The sequence below is a fragment of the Syngnathoides biaculeatus genome, chromosome 17 (genome assembly GCF_019802595.1).
Source record: "Syngnathoides biaculeatus isolate LvHL_M chromosome 17, ASM1980259v1, whole genome shotgun sequence".
In the NCBI taxonomy this organism is placed as follows: Eukaryota; Metazoa; Chordata; class Actinopteri; order Syngnathiformes; family Syngnathidae; genus Syngnathoides; species Syngnathoides biaculeatus.
In genome coordinates, this window is record NC_084656.1 from 12965730 (window position 1) to 12981982 (window position 16253).

General features: G+C 39.1%; 1 protein-coding gene across 5 annotated transcripts in view; it reads right to left on the minus strand.

Annotated features, from left to right (window-relative positions):
• The window catches only part of exd3 (exonuclease 3'-5' domain containing 3), a 46514-nt gene that overhangs the window by 8789 nt on the left and 21472 nt on the right, over positions 1–16253 (minus strand). The window contains exon 20 of one of the 5 annotated variants that reach the window (XM_061802275.1): positions 11019–11155. The exons of the other annotated variants lie outside the window; for them this stretch is intronic. Within the exon in view, the coding sequence (XP_061658259.1) occupies positions 11019–11155 (137 nt within the window). The remainder of the gene's footprint in view (positions 1–11018; positions 11156–16253) is intronic. 5 annotated transcript variants of the gene reach the window in all.

Consider the following 16253-nt stretch of genomic DNA (forward strand, 5'->3'; position numbering starts at 1 on the left):
TGCACGCTGTCACAACTAAGACAAGAGCATAAAAAAATTCTCTTAGACCCTCCACATCCTTGTCACTAGCTTTTCCAGCTCCTTCCCTAAGGTAGGAGCTCCCTAACAAATCAAACTAAAACAAGCTGACATTCCACGGCTTCTTCTCTCTTGCAAGTAACGTTTCTTAAATAGTTAGATTACAATTCCACTGCAACTTGCTGCCAATTATATTTTGAGTTTGTTGTCACATTTCTGTCAGGCCAATTACACATTATTTGTGTACTCACTGTAATAGTCTCACCACACTGTACTATTTGCATATCAGTTGTTGACCTATACCAGATAGGCCCACTCATGAACAGGAGTACCATCCACATTTGCAGGTTGATCTTAAATTTGTTGCCATTTCCATGCAGGTGTGAGTCAATTTAGAATAAAAGCTGACAGTAAATGCTCTTTGTTAAAACCCTGGTTAGTCATTACTCCACTCAAGCTGGAGGGAAGCTGAGAAAAGTATTGTGGTCGCCATTCCCACAGGATCCTGAGGGGATCTGGCCAGTGTTTCAGAACCCCAAGTCTGACGTAATTAGCAGCTCGGATAACTAACAACTACCATCTGACGGCACCCTGAACTTGGACCACAACAGAACTTGTCTGGACTTGACATCACGCAATCACTCCCTTGACTCATTTCACTTGTACAAAGAAAACCCACACGTTGCATACGTTGCATGGATGTAAAAACAAACGACCTTCTCTAGCACCCGCTGATTTCATAAGAGTCAATCAGAACTTCCCAGTAGTACATATTGCCTGTGGTACAAAAAGCCTGACAAGCTATACGTACAATACATGATGCATATGTTAACATCTTGGTAATTCATCAAATATACAGTGGCATGAAAAAGTATTTGCCCCTCCTCAAATTCTTAATTTTCCCCCAATTTAATGCCCAAGACCACAAAACTAAGGTAAATATACCACATTAAAAAATTCATGAATTAATTTAGTTTTAAGATAGTGATTTTATCGATTGAGGAGAAAAAAAATATTCAGATCTACCCAGACCTGTGAGAAAAAGTAATTGCCCTCTAGACCTAATAAACTGGTTTAGCCACCCTCAGCATCAAGAACAGAACTCAAGTATTTTTTATAACTGGCAATGACTCATTCACATCTCCGTTGACAGATTTTGAGCAACTCTTCCTTCTAGAATTGTTTTAATTCACCAAGACTGGAGATATTTTGAGAATGAGCGGCTATTTTAAGGATTACGTGAAAGCGTTTCAAGCGGATTTAAGACTGGACTTTGGCAAGACCACTCCCAAAACTTTTAAAAAAATGTTTTAAGCCATTCAGAACCATATTTTCTGGTGTATTTTTGATCGATGACTTGCTGCTGAATCCAAGTCTGCTTCTGCTTGAGGTCACAAACTGATCAGTGTTGTCAATCATTTGATCAAGCGCACCACCGGTCAAGGACCGATTATAATTAACAATAATTATTATAAGCCAAGTTATTCAACTCCAGTCAGCACCAAATGTTAAGATGAAACAATATGACAGCTCTTGAGACAAATCAGAGGTATATATATATAACAGTGGTGTCCTCAATGTGGACGACTGCATCGCTGGGTTTGGAAGTCTATCGCATCACCATTCTCACCAGCTCGTCCATTAAGTCAATCACTTTGTAATTTTTTATTGATTTTACAGTCTAAAAAAATACATCAGACCATATATGGTGATACTGCATCATGAATAAGCCATGCTAGCAATGTATTGTAGCTATCGTGCGCATCGCCAGACACACGATATTCTAGACGAAGATTTAAGTGAGGCAACATTCAAATCTTGCTTGCAGTTTGAAAACTGCATATTCTACTTTTAAGTCACCATTGCTGTCAAGCACATGGACACACTTTTTTTTTTAATACATTAAGACGTAAAACTGTTAGTTTGATAAAGAGACATTACATTTGTAAATTATTTCACGAAAGTTAAACATTTGAAGACTGGTCTAAAAATGTAAATCTGAATGCTTGTTAATTGTTTGGTCTGGCCATGAACAAGTGAATAACAGACAAAGTAATAATGGTGTACTGAATGCTTATCACAAAGTGCATATTTATGACACAGCAACTGAGCTAAACTGCAGCAACTTTCCAGTCTTTTTTTACACATCATCGAAACATCAATGAAGGGTATTCAAAAGCCTTTTTGGAGGACAAGATGCTCAATGCTTGTGCAGTGTTTTTTTTTTTTTTTTTTTTTTTTTATCTACGAAGTGACAGCCAACTATTGACCAGGCATGCATTGCACAGGGTTTTAATAGTTTTTGTGGGTCCGCCTCATCGTTTGTATCTGAAGACATTTAAAAATGAAAAAATGTGTTTCCCATTTTCAACTGTTTTCCAACACAAGAAAAGTTTTCTTTTTGTTCGCCTGCTCCCGAGGCCCCTTTTATTGGAGCTCAAGGGGTACTGAAGAAGATAACAGTCTATCATAGAGAAGATAGTCTGCCTGTCACACTAATAGCACAAATGCTTTCCCTTGGCTTGGCATCGCCAGTTAATTCTGTTTTCTCCCCACTCAACCTTCAACCCCGACCTCTCTCGCTCACTCTCTTTCGCTCTCTAGTTGAACCTATGTTGTCTCTCTTGCTCTACGTCCTGTTCAGAGCTTCATCTACCCCCTTCCAGGGTTCCCTTCAATATCCGTCGCCACTTCTCTCTGGTTGTCTCTAACCTCTAACCTCCTTCTTTCTCTGCTTCTCTGAGCACTCTTTCTTCCCTCTTCAGACGGCAGATAGCTGAGGCCAGTCCTAAGACAAGCAGCTCAGGAAAAACAGTGCGCTGAAAAGGTCTGCTGACAATACTGTTCTCTCGCAATGTGTTTTGAGGAGGGATAAAAATGCATAAGAAGCTGGATTAGGCAACCACCTAGCCTCTATTGATAGGTCACTTTTGGCATTATGGGTAAAAATGAAAAACAATTGATGTTCTAGAAGTGGAGTAAAGTCTTTTCCATGCCAACATAATGTTGTCGATGGTGCGCTGATGGCTGTTAATGCCTTTTTAAATTTCGCTGACAGAAAGAAATACCAGTGAAAAGCTATAATTAAACTATTGTTTAGCTCGCAATAGACAAGGTTAAAATGCTCACTGTAAACTCGTTGTAGGATATGTCACTCCCTGTTTTGGTGAAGAGAAATGTTATTTTGCGTCCTGCTGCTGGGCATGCAACAAACAAAAATGCTAAACAGGCAATTGTTGCGTGATTAATTTCTTAGAAACTGAGAGAGAGAGACCAGTCAGTCGAAGTACATTTCTTTAAGACATCCACTGCTTCACCTAACATGCACCAACAGCTCTGAAACGGAAGCAACACCCACACTCTCAACTGTCAACCTAAAGCCATCAATGTGAAGTTCACTTGCGCACATGTACGCACAATCACAAGGTTTGTCATGGGAGTGCCACGGGCAGATTCCTTTGCTCACCGTTAATCATTGCAACCCTGTAGTACACCTCACTTTTATATTTTTTTTTCATCTGTTCGTGATGCAGAGGCATGCGTGGAATGTTATTGTAATGTAGAGTGACTCATCCAAGAGTGTAAATATTGACAATAGCAGCAGCCGCGAGCTGGGCTCTATTTCTTCAGGACATGGAAGGTCCCTGTAAGACGAGACGACTAACGGTTTTTGAAAGGACAAGGTGTCATTTTGGAAACCTTTGGCAATTGGCCAGTATTTGTACAGTATGTGTGAATTCAACAGTAAAAGCAGCCAATGTGGAAAGTATCAACTGGGAAAAACAATGGTTATTTTGTTATTAAAAAAAAAAAAAAAACCCTTTCAGGCTCTTTTCACACTGGCTGTGGTAATACTCTGATCCAAACCAAAGCCTGGGGATTTTTGATTCTCTTAGAAATAATAATAATAAAATAAAAATCACCAGACTAAAGGTTGCTCTGCAAAAGCAAAAAGCCACAATTGCACAGCGTTGTTGAGCATAGCCTAATGATAGAATAAAGTGGCTACCAACAGACATGTCAATCATTATTGTTCTTTTGTCACCGTCTCCCTATGATTTTGTCAATCATTTAACAATGATTCCTGCAGTGTTCGCACTTGAGCTGAACCGAAAGTTACCAAATGCTTCTTAAAGACAGTCTTGGTCCATTTGTTTGGTGAGCACCCATGTTCAGATGACAGTGCTCACACTTGACCAAATGTGCTGCACTTCCTGACCAATCAAACCATTTTTTTTTCAGGAAAACAAACAAAGCATGTGAGATCACAACCTTAGACAGGACATCTCCAAAGAGAGAAAAAACATTAAAGGTCCAAGAGTAAAATGTTGTAACTATTTTATTTCTCAAGCAGGCATACAATTTCTTTCAAATATAAGTGATAATCAATTTATTACAGGTTTATACACAGTGTATATGTCGATTTTGTAACAACACATTCATATTTTTTAAGTTTGAAACCCCAACTTTGGACTTGAAAATGTGACAAACTATTGTTTGGTAGACCTGGCTTACAACTTGGGTTATTAGCTATATTATTACAAAACATTAATAAGCCAATATGTCAATGTTCCTTTTGTAGTGCTTTCTTTTCCTTCACAGTCCATTAAGAATAATGTGTAAAATTACAGTCCATGGGTTGTGGTCAATAATCAGGACTGGTTCTTTAGTTATTAAATTAAAAGTTGACAAATGTTAGACTGTCATTAGAAAAATATTGAACTTGCAGGTTGTGTGTACTGTCTTTTTCCTGTATTTCTGCAGATTACAATTTAGTTATTATAGTTTTTTTATTTTCGACCATAAACTACTCAGTTTTTATAGTCTTTTACTGTATATTCTAGGCTTTAGGAGGTTAATTAAAAATTCCTGGACTCAAGCACAAGGGGTACAAAATGAATAGGTGTTGTTTTGAACATCTGACTCCCTCAAACACCATATGTCTAGTTCAGTGATTCCCAACCTTTACTGAGCCAAGTCACATATCTTACAGTTGAAAAATGTCATGACAGAACAAACAAAAATGTCCCAAAGTGGATACACAAGTTAATTATACACTTTCTGCCATCTAATAGAAGAGGATTTATTTATTGTCTGTCTTTATATACCACAGCCTTAGATATATGAATGAAGATGCATTATTTGTTGTAAATAAATAATATTTTAATAATAAATTTCATTAATTCCCACGGCACACTAATGTGCCACGGCACACTAGTTGGGAATCACGGGTCTAGTTGACATTAAACATGTTATCAGTTAGAAAGCAAAGATACACTCCCAATGGAAAGGCGAGATAAAGAAAAATAAGAGGGACCAGGGTCGGGGTTAAGTGGGAATAATGATGCCGGATAAGACATCAATGGGTTTGTGTGTGCATGTAAGAAACTCACATCAAAGTGTCTCTGGGAGCCTTGCCCATGTCAACAAGACGCACAGGAGAGGGACACGGTATTAGGCGGCAAGCAGAGTGGAGATTTAAAAGGGAATATATGGGGTGAAGAAGGGTGGCGTTAGGCTACACGAAGATGAAAAGACTGCCGGGGAAGAGAGAAATGTGCTGGAGGAGTGAAAGAAGGGTTAAGGAGAACTGGGTAGGAGGTGAGAGTTTGGGCTATGTGGGTAAAATCAGAGACCGTTGGGCTTGCAACGAAATAAATCACCTCAAGTGTGAATGCAGGGACGTAAAACCAAGAGAGGGGATGATGGAGAAAGTTCTTCTGTCACACACACACTTTAATTCTACCCTTGCTTCCTTCCCTCCGATGCTTCTCCTCTCCGCAACCGGCCCCAGTGAATTCCCTAGGGTCAGAGGCAGTCCCCTTTCAGTCTCCAGTGACACAGTAATTAGAAGTGTGGGAACTGAATCTAACCCTCTTTCGGAGCCCCACACCCCTCCTCTTCCTCCCCATGTGGGCTTGCTCCCATCCTTTCACTAGTGCTTTCTGCCGAAGCAGCTTCAAGCAACTACCCTTACTCTCAACTTCCTGTGCCACTTTTGTCACCTCACCTTCGTTTTTAAGTCCAACAAGCAGCCAAGAAAACTGTTGTGTTTTTTTCTGGGATTCCTAAAGTATTTCAGCTCAAGACCCAAACTTTCTCAAAATTGACCTGTATTGTCTTAACAGTGATATGTAAAGTGACTGCAAATAAACCAATGATAAAGAACTTGGAAGAAATTAATTTGAACGTCAATAAGATTGATTTAAGTCATGTTAGTCACTGACTATAAAAACTGATGAACAGCTCAATTTTGTATTCCCATCATATTGGTAAAACTGGTGATTTAATTTATGAAAAAAGAAAAAAAACCACCCATATTTGCCATTACCATCAACTCAGGTTTATTTATTTAGTCCTTCATCATAAAAGAGAGAGAGATGACATTCCCTGGTCTAAATCCCACCTCAGAGCAAGGAATAACTAGTACATAACCTATTTTGGAAAATGGAAGAAACCTTGAGAAGGGATCAGATGGAGGGATACCCTTTCCGGGATGACCAGGCAACAATGGGTGCCCAGTGGCCATGGAGGATGAGGTGTAAATTTTGTGTGCACGTGTGTGCATGTAAAGTTTAAAGTACCGTATTTTCCACAATATAAGGTGCACCTAAAAGCCTTTAATTTTCTCAAAAGCCGACAGTGTGCCTTATAATCCGGTGCGCCTTATATATGGATCAATATTGAGCCTTTAGTGCAGCTCCATCTAATGGATGCATAACGTAACCCCAGCCTTTACTGTAGGATCTATTCTATGCCTTATATATGAAAAAAGCTTTAAGATAAGCCATTCATTGAAGGTGTGCCTTATAATGCAGTGCGCCTTATACTGCGGAAAATATGGTATTGAAAACAGCTTGTCCAGTAAATTATTAATTAACTCCAAAAATATGTTGTTTTATTTTGATTTCCTGAAAAATAATGGTATTGGAGCAGTAAGGATTCTGCCCGAAACGTACTGTGAGTTTAAGTCTGGAAGTAAGATGAAGAATTAGAGACTTGAGTATAAGGACGCAAATTCCATATGTGAAACTGTCAGTGTTTTACTTTAGTGTCCTCAAATGTCATCAACTTGAATAGTCATTAAAATATTATGTTTTTCTTGCTCATGAAACAGATGTATAAAACGAGTCAGTTAAATTAACATTGCCCTTCATAAGCGTAAATTTCAGTATTATTTCAACAGGACTCCAACAACATTTTCAATGAAAGTAGGCTCCTGTGAACTAAAGCAAAGGAAAAATTTAAAAACCGAAAGGGGAAAAAAAAAGAACGAGCTAACATTTGGAACGAATGTTTCATTGTTACATTACATTACAGTAATCTGTGTAATTATATGACAGTCTGTGTCATCCATAGCTAATATGATTAATGCTAATTTCATGTATGGGACTGAAAAGCACATCGCCAACTGGTAATTCAATTAAACATTGTATCAGCAGGATCCTGAATCCCTGTGGGCCACCTGTGATGTTCATGGGAGCTACACATCACACACGCTCACACACACACACAAACACAGAAAACCCCTTACCCTCCATTCACCCTCACAGAAGACCCCCCGATCCCTTGGAACAGAGCAACGCTGTCTCCACCGCTCTCCATCAAGCCCAGTGCCGCCGCCCCAACCCCCCCACTCGCTATCTCCGCGGCGATAACCATGGGAACAGCAGCACTGTGGGAACGGACCACCAGTTGACCAAAATAGACAGCAGGAAAATGGAGGGAAAGAAAGTACGAAAGAGAGAAATGCTTCCCCGGATCCAAAGAAGCTGCATGTAACAAGTTCATGGGATCATCCAGACAGACAGGTACTCAGACACTTCATTCACCTCTGGTGTCCACTGGCAACAGAAGGTGACACTGAGTGGCTTGAGTTTCAGCATTAATCCTCAACTCAGCGGTGGTGGGACATGCTGCAGTTTCGGGCTCTCACACACATTTCTTACAGTTAACAAGATAGTAGCAGCTTGACACCCTTGACCTCAAACACCCCCAGTCGAAAAACACATTAATGCAATAGAAACACACACCCAGTAACACCCGCAACCACATTGCCCAAAAACCACACGGGCGAACTTGAGGAAAGTCTGAAAGCTGAGCTAAGTTGAGAGTAGACATGACTGGAATTGTTGGCAGAGGCAATGCGAAATTGATGTCCTAACAGCAATATCTTTTTGTGGACATCAAGCCATATTGGTGTTTATTTGTGTTTGGTCCATAGGCAAATGCTACTAGTCTCCAGAGAGCGTACACAAAAATAGTCACATGCAAACACACTCTGATGACGCAAGATAAAATACTGGAATTAAGTTCCTATGAGAAACATAGACATTAGGTTTTCTTCGCCTGAAAAGGCAGGAGGAGGAAATGGGAAAAGATGGAAATGTGGATCATAGTCCTGCAGATCAAACTTTCCATTCCATTTACAGTATAGTATATCTGTTCTAACATACAAGTCCAACAAATTACATTAGCAAATATCTCCGTTTATGTATAATCTACATTTGTTTCTGTACTATGCATGCATAAAATCTCCATTGTTTTCTGTTTGGATTTAATTTATGACCTTTATGTTTTATGAACCTCAAGGATATCACACTACCCAAAATTGAATTGAGGTCATTGGAATGCAATAACATCTTTTCCCGTGAGTTCCGTTTCATTGAATTCATTTCTATCTCTACATCGCTTCTTTATTTAATCGGCATCTTATCCTCTCCATCTACTGTATCTCACAAAGCCCCACACCCTCTTGTGCTTGTCTGGGCCTTTCCCAGGCCAAGCAAGCCTGACCTCCCTAGATTTCTACCTCTCAAATCCCTGGGGGTGAGGGGTATCTGCCTGTGGCTATTCCCACCAAGCGCATTCACTTTAATCCGACTGTGTAACAGAGGAAACGACAAGGAAACTACGAAATGCGTGCCCATGAATTCCACGCAAACATCCTTTTAAACCTTCTCAAACTGACACCAAATTTACATTTTGAGAACTTTCCTCACCTATCATCACTATTTTCACGTTGGTCCATCATATTTCTAGTTAAACATAAGTGACCTGTACACAAGAGGAAGCCCGAAAACTGAAGCGATTCTTCTAAAGTCCAAGTTACAAACTATCATCAATAAAAGGATATACCAGCAATCATAATTCAAAAGATAATGCAAACAGACCTATTAACCAAAATTAAGCATTAAATAAATGAACCATTACACAAAATTAGCAAAAACCTGAGGACAAATCATGGAAGGAGAAAATTAAAAGCTTAATGGCACGTTACTGTCTTGTATCGCACATTGGTATATTTTGAGAATGCTGTCATGAAAAATTATATTCTTCATTCAAGACAGTAAATGATTTTCTGGCTGGTTTAATGCCTTGTTGAAAAAATTGAAACCGAGATGCGAACAAACAGGTCATCCATATATACAAGCAGTAAGAGTTTTAGCAAGAGAGAAAAAATATATACTGTATTAAGATAGTATTGTTTGTAAGCATGTCTGAACCCCTGGGATTATTGTTTTTTCAGATTGCTCCCATGTGACTAATATCAAAAAAAGAATATTTTCGAGACTCTTACCTAAACCTTTTTATGACCTCTACAACATGCTATTCAAAATGCAAATTGACTAGAATGGCTAATCATATTTTTCATCTAACACTGCTGACAGACATAATGAAGTTGAAGGAAGATAAACATGGAAAGACACTATAAACAAAATGAAAAAACAAATGAATGAATAACAGGAAAATAAGCAGTTTGGAACCCATCACTATAGCTTAATGGCTCTGGGCCAACTTGTAAAGTTGTTTGGTTTGCATACACCTAATTGATGCATTCCTCAAACTCTTAAATGTGAACCTATAATCAAGGTACTCTCCCCTAGAAATCACATCAACACAACAAACAACGAGAAAAAAAATGGGTTTCTGACAACATTTTGTCAAGTCAAATGATGAACATATGAAATAAAACACATGACTACACATAGATGAGACACGCCAAGGCATAAATGCAAGCCAGTGTGCTACAGAGTCAAGATAATAATAAAGCTAAATGACCAAGTTCCCTGCTGGGAAGGGCGGGAAGAGTTCCTCATCATGCAAACTGTGTGCAGCAGAATGAGCTGTGAAAGAGCTTTGCTATGGGGCACTGCCACTTGAGTGTGGGAGAATGCTCTATGCTTCACTAAGCTGCAAAGACCCAAGATCACATTTCACTATCGCAAGGGAAACCATTAAACCATGACCACAGACATAGCAGTAATATCTGACGAGGGAAATACACGACTGCTATGACTCATCCTCTCAACAGGTTTTTCAGTTAAGTTTTACTGATAGAACTTTTTGAGATCGCAGGCAACTTTTTAAGAGTTGAGTTTGCAAAACAACGAAATGCCTGCATATGTCATTATGATCCTAGTCATTGTCCTTTGGAAAATAATAAAATCCATAAAGTCTGATGGGATGGGAGACCCTTTCTCTAGATGTTCAGAACACGGGCTTTGTTGCCGGTGTTGTATTAAGCAGAATAATGCTGCCCATTAATTTTTGCAGGCTGGGCACAAATTTAGATTATCATTTGTATGTTAGCCTTTTTTTTAATGAAAAGAAAAAAACTTTTATTTTTACTTTTCCTAGATTATTGTTTTATAAACACAGTAATGGTCTATTTTTTGTGTGGTATTGTTGGCATTACTTAACCCCAGCTTTGTTATTATGCAGCACAGAAAAATCCCTCCCTTAGGAGACTAGAAGGGCAATCACTCACAGCAGCAGTCAGACCATGCAGCTACTGTGCTCTGGAAAACATGAGAAACTTCCTCTTTCTGTGAGGACATTCGAGGGAAGACATCAGTAAGTGGTTTCTTCTCCTCAAGCTGTGGGGGAAAGTAGACCCTCTCGAGTGCCTCTCGGCTTCCCCGCCTCCCCCATGAGCCAACCGTGCAATTGGACAGAGACTTGCACACACACAATCATGCACATGCGCACACACTCACATGCAGTGTGGTTTCTCCTCAGGAGGGGAACATAAACAGGGCTGTCTGTCTGCGAGCACACAGCTAGTTCTCATGACATCACCGCCCATCAGGAATGCACTGCTCTGCCCTGTCGAAACCTCTCCACCAGCCAGAAGCTTCCATGCACCAACACAGACATGCACAAAAGCACATATTGGATGATTAATGCACCACCACGATTTTTTTTTCTCAGGGAAACATATATAGAGTTCACAACACACACGCAAATGGCATTTAAGTTATTTTCTCCCCTTTGAATTCTTTTTCCTCAAATATTGTTTTTAATTTATCATCTTCCCCTGCATTCTTTACCTTGTCATTTATCACAATCATTCTTCAAACCTGACCACCTACATGTGTTGTCGCAAGACCACCCACACACAAAGACTCATCAAGAATGGCACAACCACAGACCTCCACATAGGCTGAAATATCTTAATCACATTTGCAGGTGTTGACTTTTTCACATTGAAGGATCATCTGCTGGACCTGGTGGGCCATTGACCCCACTTGGACCTGCAGCGCTGCTGGACTCTAACAGCAAACAGTGAAAATGTTTCTTAATCAATGTTTATCCAGATCTGTACCAAACTGTAATGGGTTTTACCTTTACCCAAGTGCCACTACTATGTTTTGTGGGAACCCACTAAGTATTTTCAACTGTTAGTCAAAGCTTTGTTTCCACCAAGTGCCACCGTTCTGTAAGTTTGCCAGGTAAATGACTTGTGTCTTTGTGGTTTGTGGAGGCAGGATGGTAATAGCTGCGCACTGTAATCAACGTGAGAAACATTTCCTGTACATCAGACCACAGGAGCAAAACTGTTTAACTGATTAATTAACCAAGGAAAATAATAGAGACATGGCAAAGTGTAGTGCACTCAAAGTGCATGTAAAATGCAAATATCTTTCAATGCAACCTTTGGTTCATAAGCCACTGATTTTTTTTTTTAATAGTTGTAACTACTAAGTGTTTACTTTCTATCACATTTATCTTCCACACAAATAACTGCGGAAAATTCTTGATCAGCTATCAAAGTACTAGTGTCTAGCTCCTCCCTCCACAATTGGACCAAAGTGAACCCAAATGACAGGCTATTGGAAACAAAGGGCAATTAAGATGTACTGTTTGGTAGAAAAAAAATAGCTGAAAGCTAACTTCTGAAATTTTCACACTAGACAAAGCAAAGATTGTGCTGCCCGAACAAAGATCACTGAACCTGAATAGATTGCTGCCAAGAAGCTAATTGAATATCCAAATATGTACTATTGATAAAGCTTACTACTAAGGAACATTGGATGGCAGCATGAAAATACATTGTTTATTCATGCAAATTGAACATTGATCCGCTTTGCCATCCTACCTATCTTGGCAGAGGTTCTATCACTTTCTCTGTGCAGTAACTGTGGTGTAATAGTGACTCCGTGAGTAAAACAGACTTTTGTATGTACTGGTAAATGTGTGTGGAAAACAAGGGAAATTACACATTACTTCCTTGTATTGGTGCTTAGGGGAAAAACCCCATAGAGGCTCTCTCCTCCCTCCTCCCTTTTCTCTCTTCCATCACCATCCTGCCTCATCTCTCTTTTTACTGTGATCCCATCATCTACCAGTGGTAATCCCCCCTTTTATGTTCCCACTCGCATCCCAACCTCCAGCTCACCTTGTCATTATCATGGACACTTGCTTCCTTGTCGCTCTCTCGCCCTCCCTAGACCCTCTATGATTCTCTCAGGCTCGGTGACAGGAAGCAGCTTGGCTCTCAGACAATGGAACACATCAAAACCCGCCACCAGCCTCACCAACTTCACACACACGCACGCACACACATACACATGCATACATATTCACAAACAGAGCAAGACAAACAGGACATTCCAGCTGCCGGCTGCACCGGATTCCTCGCCTTGGCTAAACTGAAACGGAGAGTCAAGCTGAGGGTGGGAGTGGAGAAGTGAGACAGAGGCCAGGCGGAGATGGTGAGATGAGGTCAGACATGGAGAAATGAAGGTAATCTCAGGGAAGAGTAGGCTGAATGTTGAGCAAAAGATGGTCTGACTTTGTACAATGAGTTTTGAACAGATAGGCTTCCACATCAGTTCGCATCAATGAAGCGGAAGACAAGACAGCAGCTCAAAAGAGAAATAATTCTCTGATAGTTGAAGAAAGATTCTGAAACACTAAACACATCCAAGAGAGGTTGGTTAGGGATCAGACTTTCAGACTATTATAGAGTTCTGTTTCTTCGGTGCCAATCCACCACAAATTTGTACGTCAATTAGCTTGTGAGTCAGAAATGAGTAGGCATTGTTTGGATTTGAGCAATTCGGTTCCTTATTTCAATTCCGATTCCAAACGATTCTTTATTCCAAACGATCCTTGATTCTAATTCTTTTCCGGGGCTGGGTCACAAAAGTTTGGATGGTTTAAATAAAGGCTGTCTAATTTATAAACATCGGTTTTCTTAGCAGCTCGCAGCATAGACTAAAAGGAACATATGACTTGGGGTTCTTTGTAACAAATATTAATATCAACCCTATGAACTAAAAGGCACTGTTTGCAGAACTAACCCAATTGACTTAATATTCATTAATTCATATTTGTGTTAAAAATTAAGTAGATCATTGTTAAAATCCGTGTTCAACTGTTTCATTATGTCAAATGGTTTATATGGAAGTTTTAACTTTACTTACTTTTTTAAGATTTTGTTTTGGAGGGTATGCACCGGAACTCAGCATTTTGGCTGGAAAAGTTACTTCACAAGACCTGATGAGATTTTTTTTCATAATGGATGGTACCAAATGCTATAAAACATTCATTCCTTTCGTTGCACAAGGTTAATGTTTCTGACACTGTGAGATTTTGGGAATTTTGTCCCAAGTCATTGAGATGTGATGTGAAGTTTTAGCTCAGTGTTAAGCGTTTTTTTTATTGCTGCTATCAGCTCTTATGTTGGTTTGAAGTAGAGATCGATTGATTATTATCAGGCCCGATTATCAGCACCAATATTTGGAATTATTACATATTTCGGGATTTTATTTTTTTAAAGTTTATTTTGTTTTATTTTATTTTATTTTATTAGTGGCAGCTGTGCTAGCTCAGAGAATCACCTGACGTCTGACAATTACTTGACAGTAGGAAGGAACCAGAAAGTTTGTCCTGGTTCCAATCAGTTCTCGATTCCCAACTCTAGTCGTAGCCTAAATGTAACTTATACTAAACTGGTACTAAAGTTGTGATTTCAGTAAATATTTAGAGAAATAAAGAAAAATGAAAAGTGCTCTGCAGTTGTAATTGAAACAATTTACCATCTGTAAAAATTATTCTATCCATGAATTCTGATATATTTCTCAGAATTTATATTGAAAAATGCTTTGCGTTTTAACCAAATTTGGTACCTCTATATTAAGATATCAGGACACTGGTTTTCTGAGTAGAAAAGGTACTATCAGCGTTATATTCATTCAGGTAGATCAATTATTGAGTAGGTCATCTTGTGTTCCAGTTAACATGACAGTGCCCTAACAGCAAACTGAAAGTTACAGTACATATTAGTGGTCCAATCAAGTTTACACAGTGGGATCTCATGCTGGTTTGGCTCCAGTCAGACACACGGACACAGCAGGTTGCCATCGACATACACAAAAAAAGACTATTGAAGGCGATCCATCTTAACAACAACATCAAGCTGTGATATACATTATGTCACATGGACAAAAATACCACCCTTGTGTGTGTGCACATACTTTCCTTTAGTCTTTTAAGCCCGATTTGAGTCTGTAATGGGAGACATGTAGCACTCACCACACACAGTGGGAAATATTTGGGATGGTTTCCCTCAGAATGCTTTGGCGTCCCTATGGAATGCCCTCCCCCTCCCCTTTTTAACTGTCTCTACCTCCCTTTTCTTGTCGTTGCTCCTTGCCATCTCCTGAGGGCAGGGGCAGTGGGAAACTACCGTTGGAAAACCGGTAAATGTAACCCTGTATAATATAAAGGTTCCACAAATGTTTTTGCACTTGGTCAAATCTAATATGCAATTTTCAGCACTGATGAATTTATAGATATAAACATATTTCACAATGCCTTGAGCATCAACATGCAATCAGACTGGCTCACATGAAATCATCATGTGTATCCCATACTTTGTCTTAAATTTGTTCGGATACACAAGTGGTTTATGTGCGAAAAACACCCAACGCGTTACATGACACAACTTCCCCAACCAGCTCTGTTTATACGTATTTTGCCTTTTTTCGATATTGTAGTTGTGAGCACTTTAGTTATGGATAGTTAAGAATAAAGTGTTTCATCTGTTTTATTAGTCATTACAAAAAGAAACACTGAAAATTAATCTACACTTATGACATGCACGCGACTGAATCAAATGTCTTGGTTATTGACTTGCCTCGTGTTCCCAAACAATGTAGCTTCTGAATAAAAATATAATATAATTATATTTTTCCTAGTACAATAGTTTCCTGTGCATAAATAGCATATTTGTATTTAGAAGCATACTAAAATCTGAATCTCCTGGACAAAAAGTAACTCCTGGCAGCTAAATCCAAGTACTGTAATATCTTTTTTCTTTTCTTCTAATGTTCTTTTTCATCTCTTAACACACTTGAGAGAGAATGGACCTTCTTTCAAAAATACATTTTAAAAAATATATATTTCCTTCTGGCTGATATGATGTACAATAACAGCTCACATTATGACAATTGAATACCCAACATAAATATTTGTAAATAAACCACACATTTTACTAGTTTAAATGTGCTTGTGAAGTTAGGTTCCATTGAAGTAATGTGTGTCAGAAGGTCAATTCTGTATCTGCTGTTCATTCTCAAGATTGTGCCTCACATGGAGAGATTTATCTGGCTCTTCGAAACAATACTGTGGTTTCCAAATGGCAAAATCCCTGAATTCTTTGCAAAGCTGCGCTGAGACATTGAAATTACGGTCACATAAGCATACTTGTGGTGGTTTGGGAAAAAAAAGGAGTAAGTGTTGGCCAATTCACATGTGCTCTCATATACCTAGGGCTATGCCAAGAAGCTTGAAACATGTTGAAACCTTTCACATTCTTCCTGGTTGTCAGACACAGCCAAGTTGCCTAATTCTCATCCGTCCTCCTTTTCCTTAAGTGACATTCCCGCATAACACTCTTATAGCCTCTACACAATCTTTGTCACAATTTCCAGCTATCCATTTTC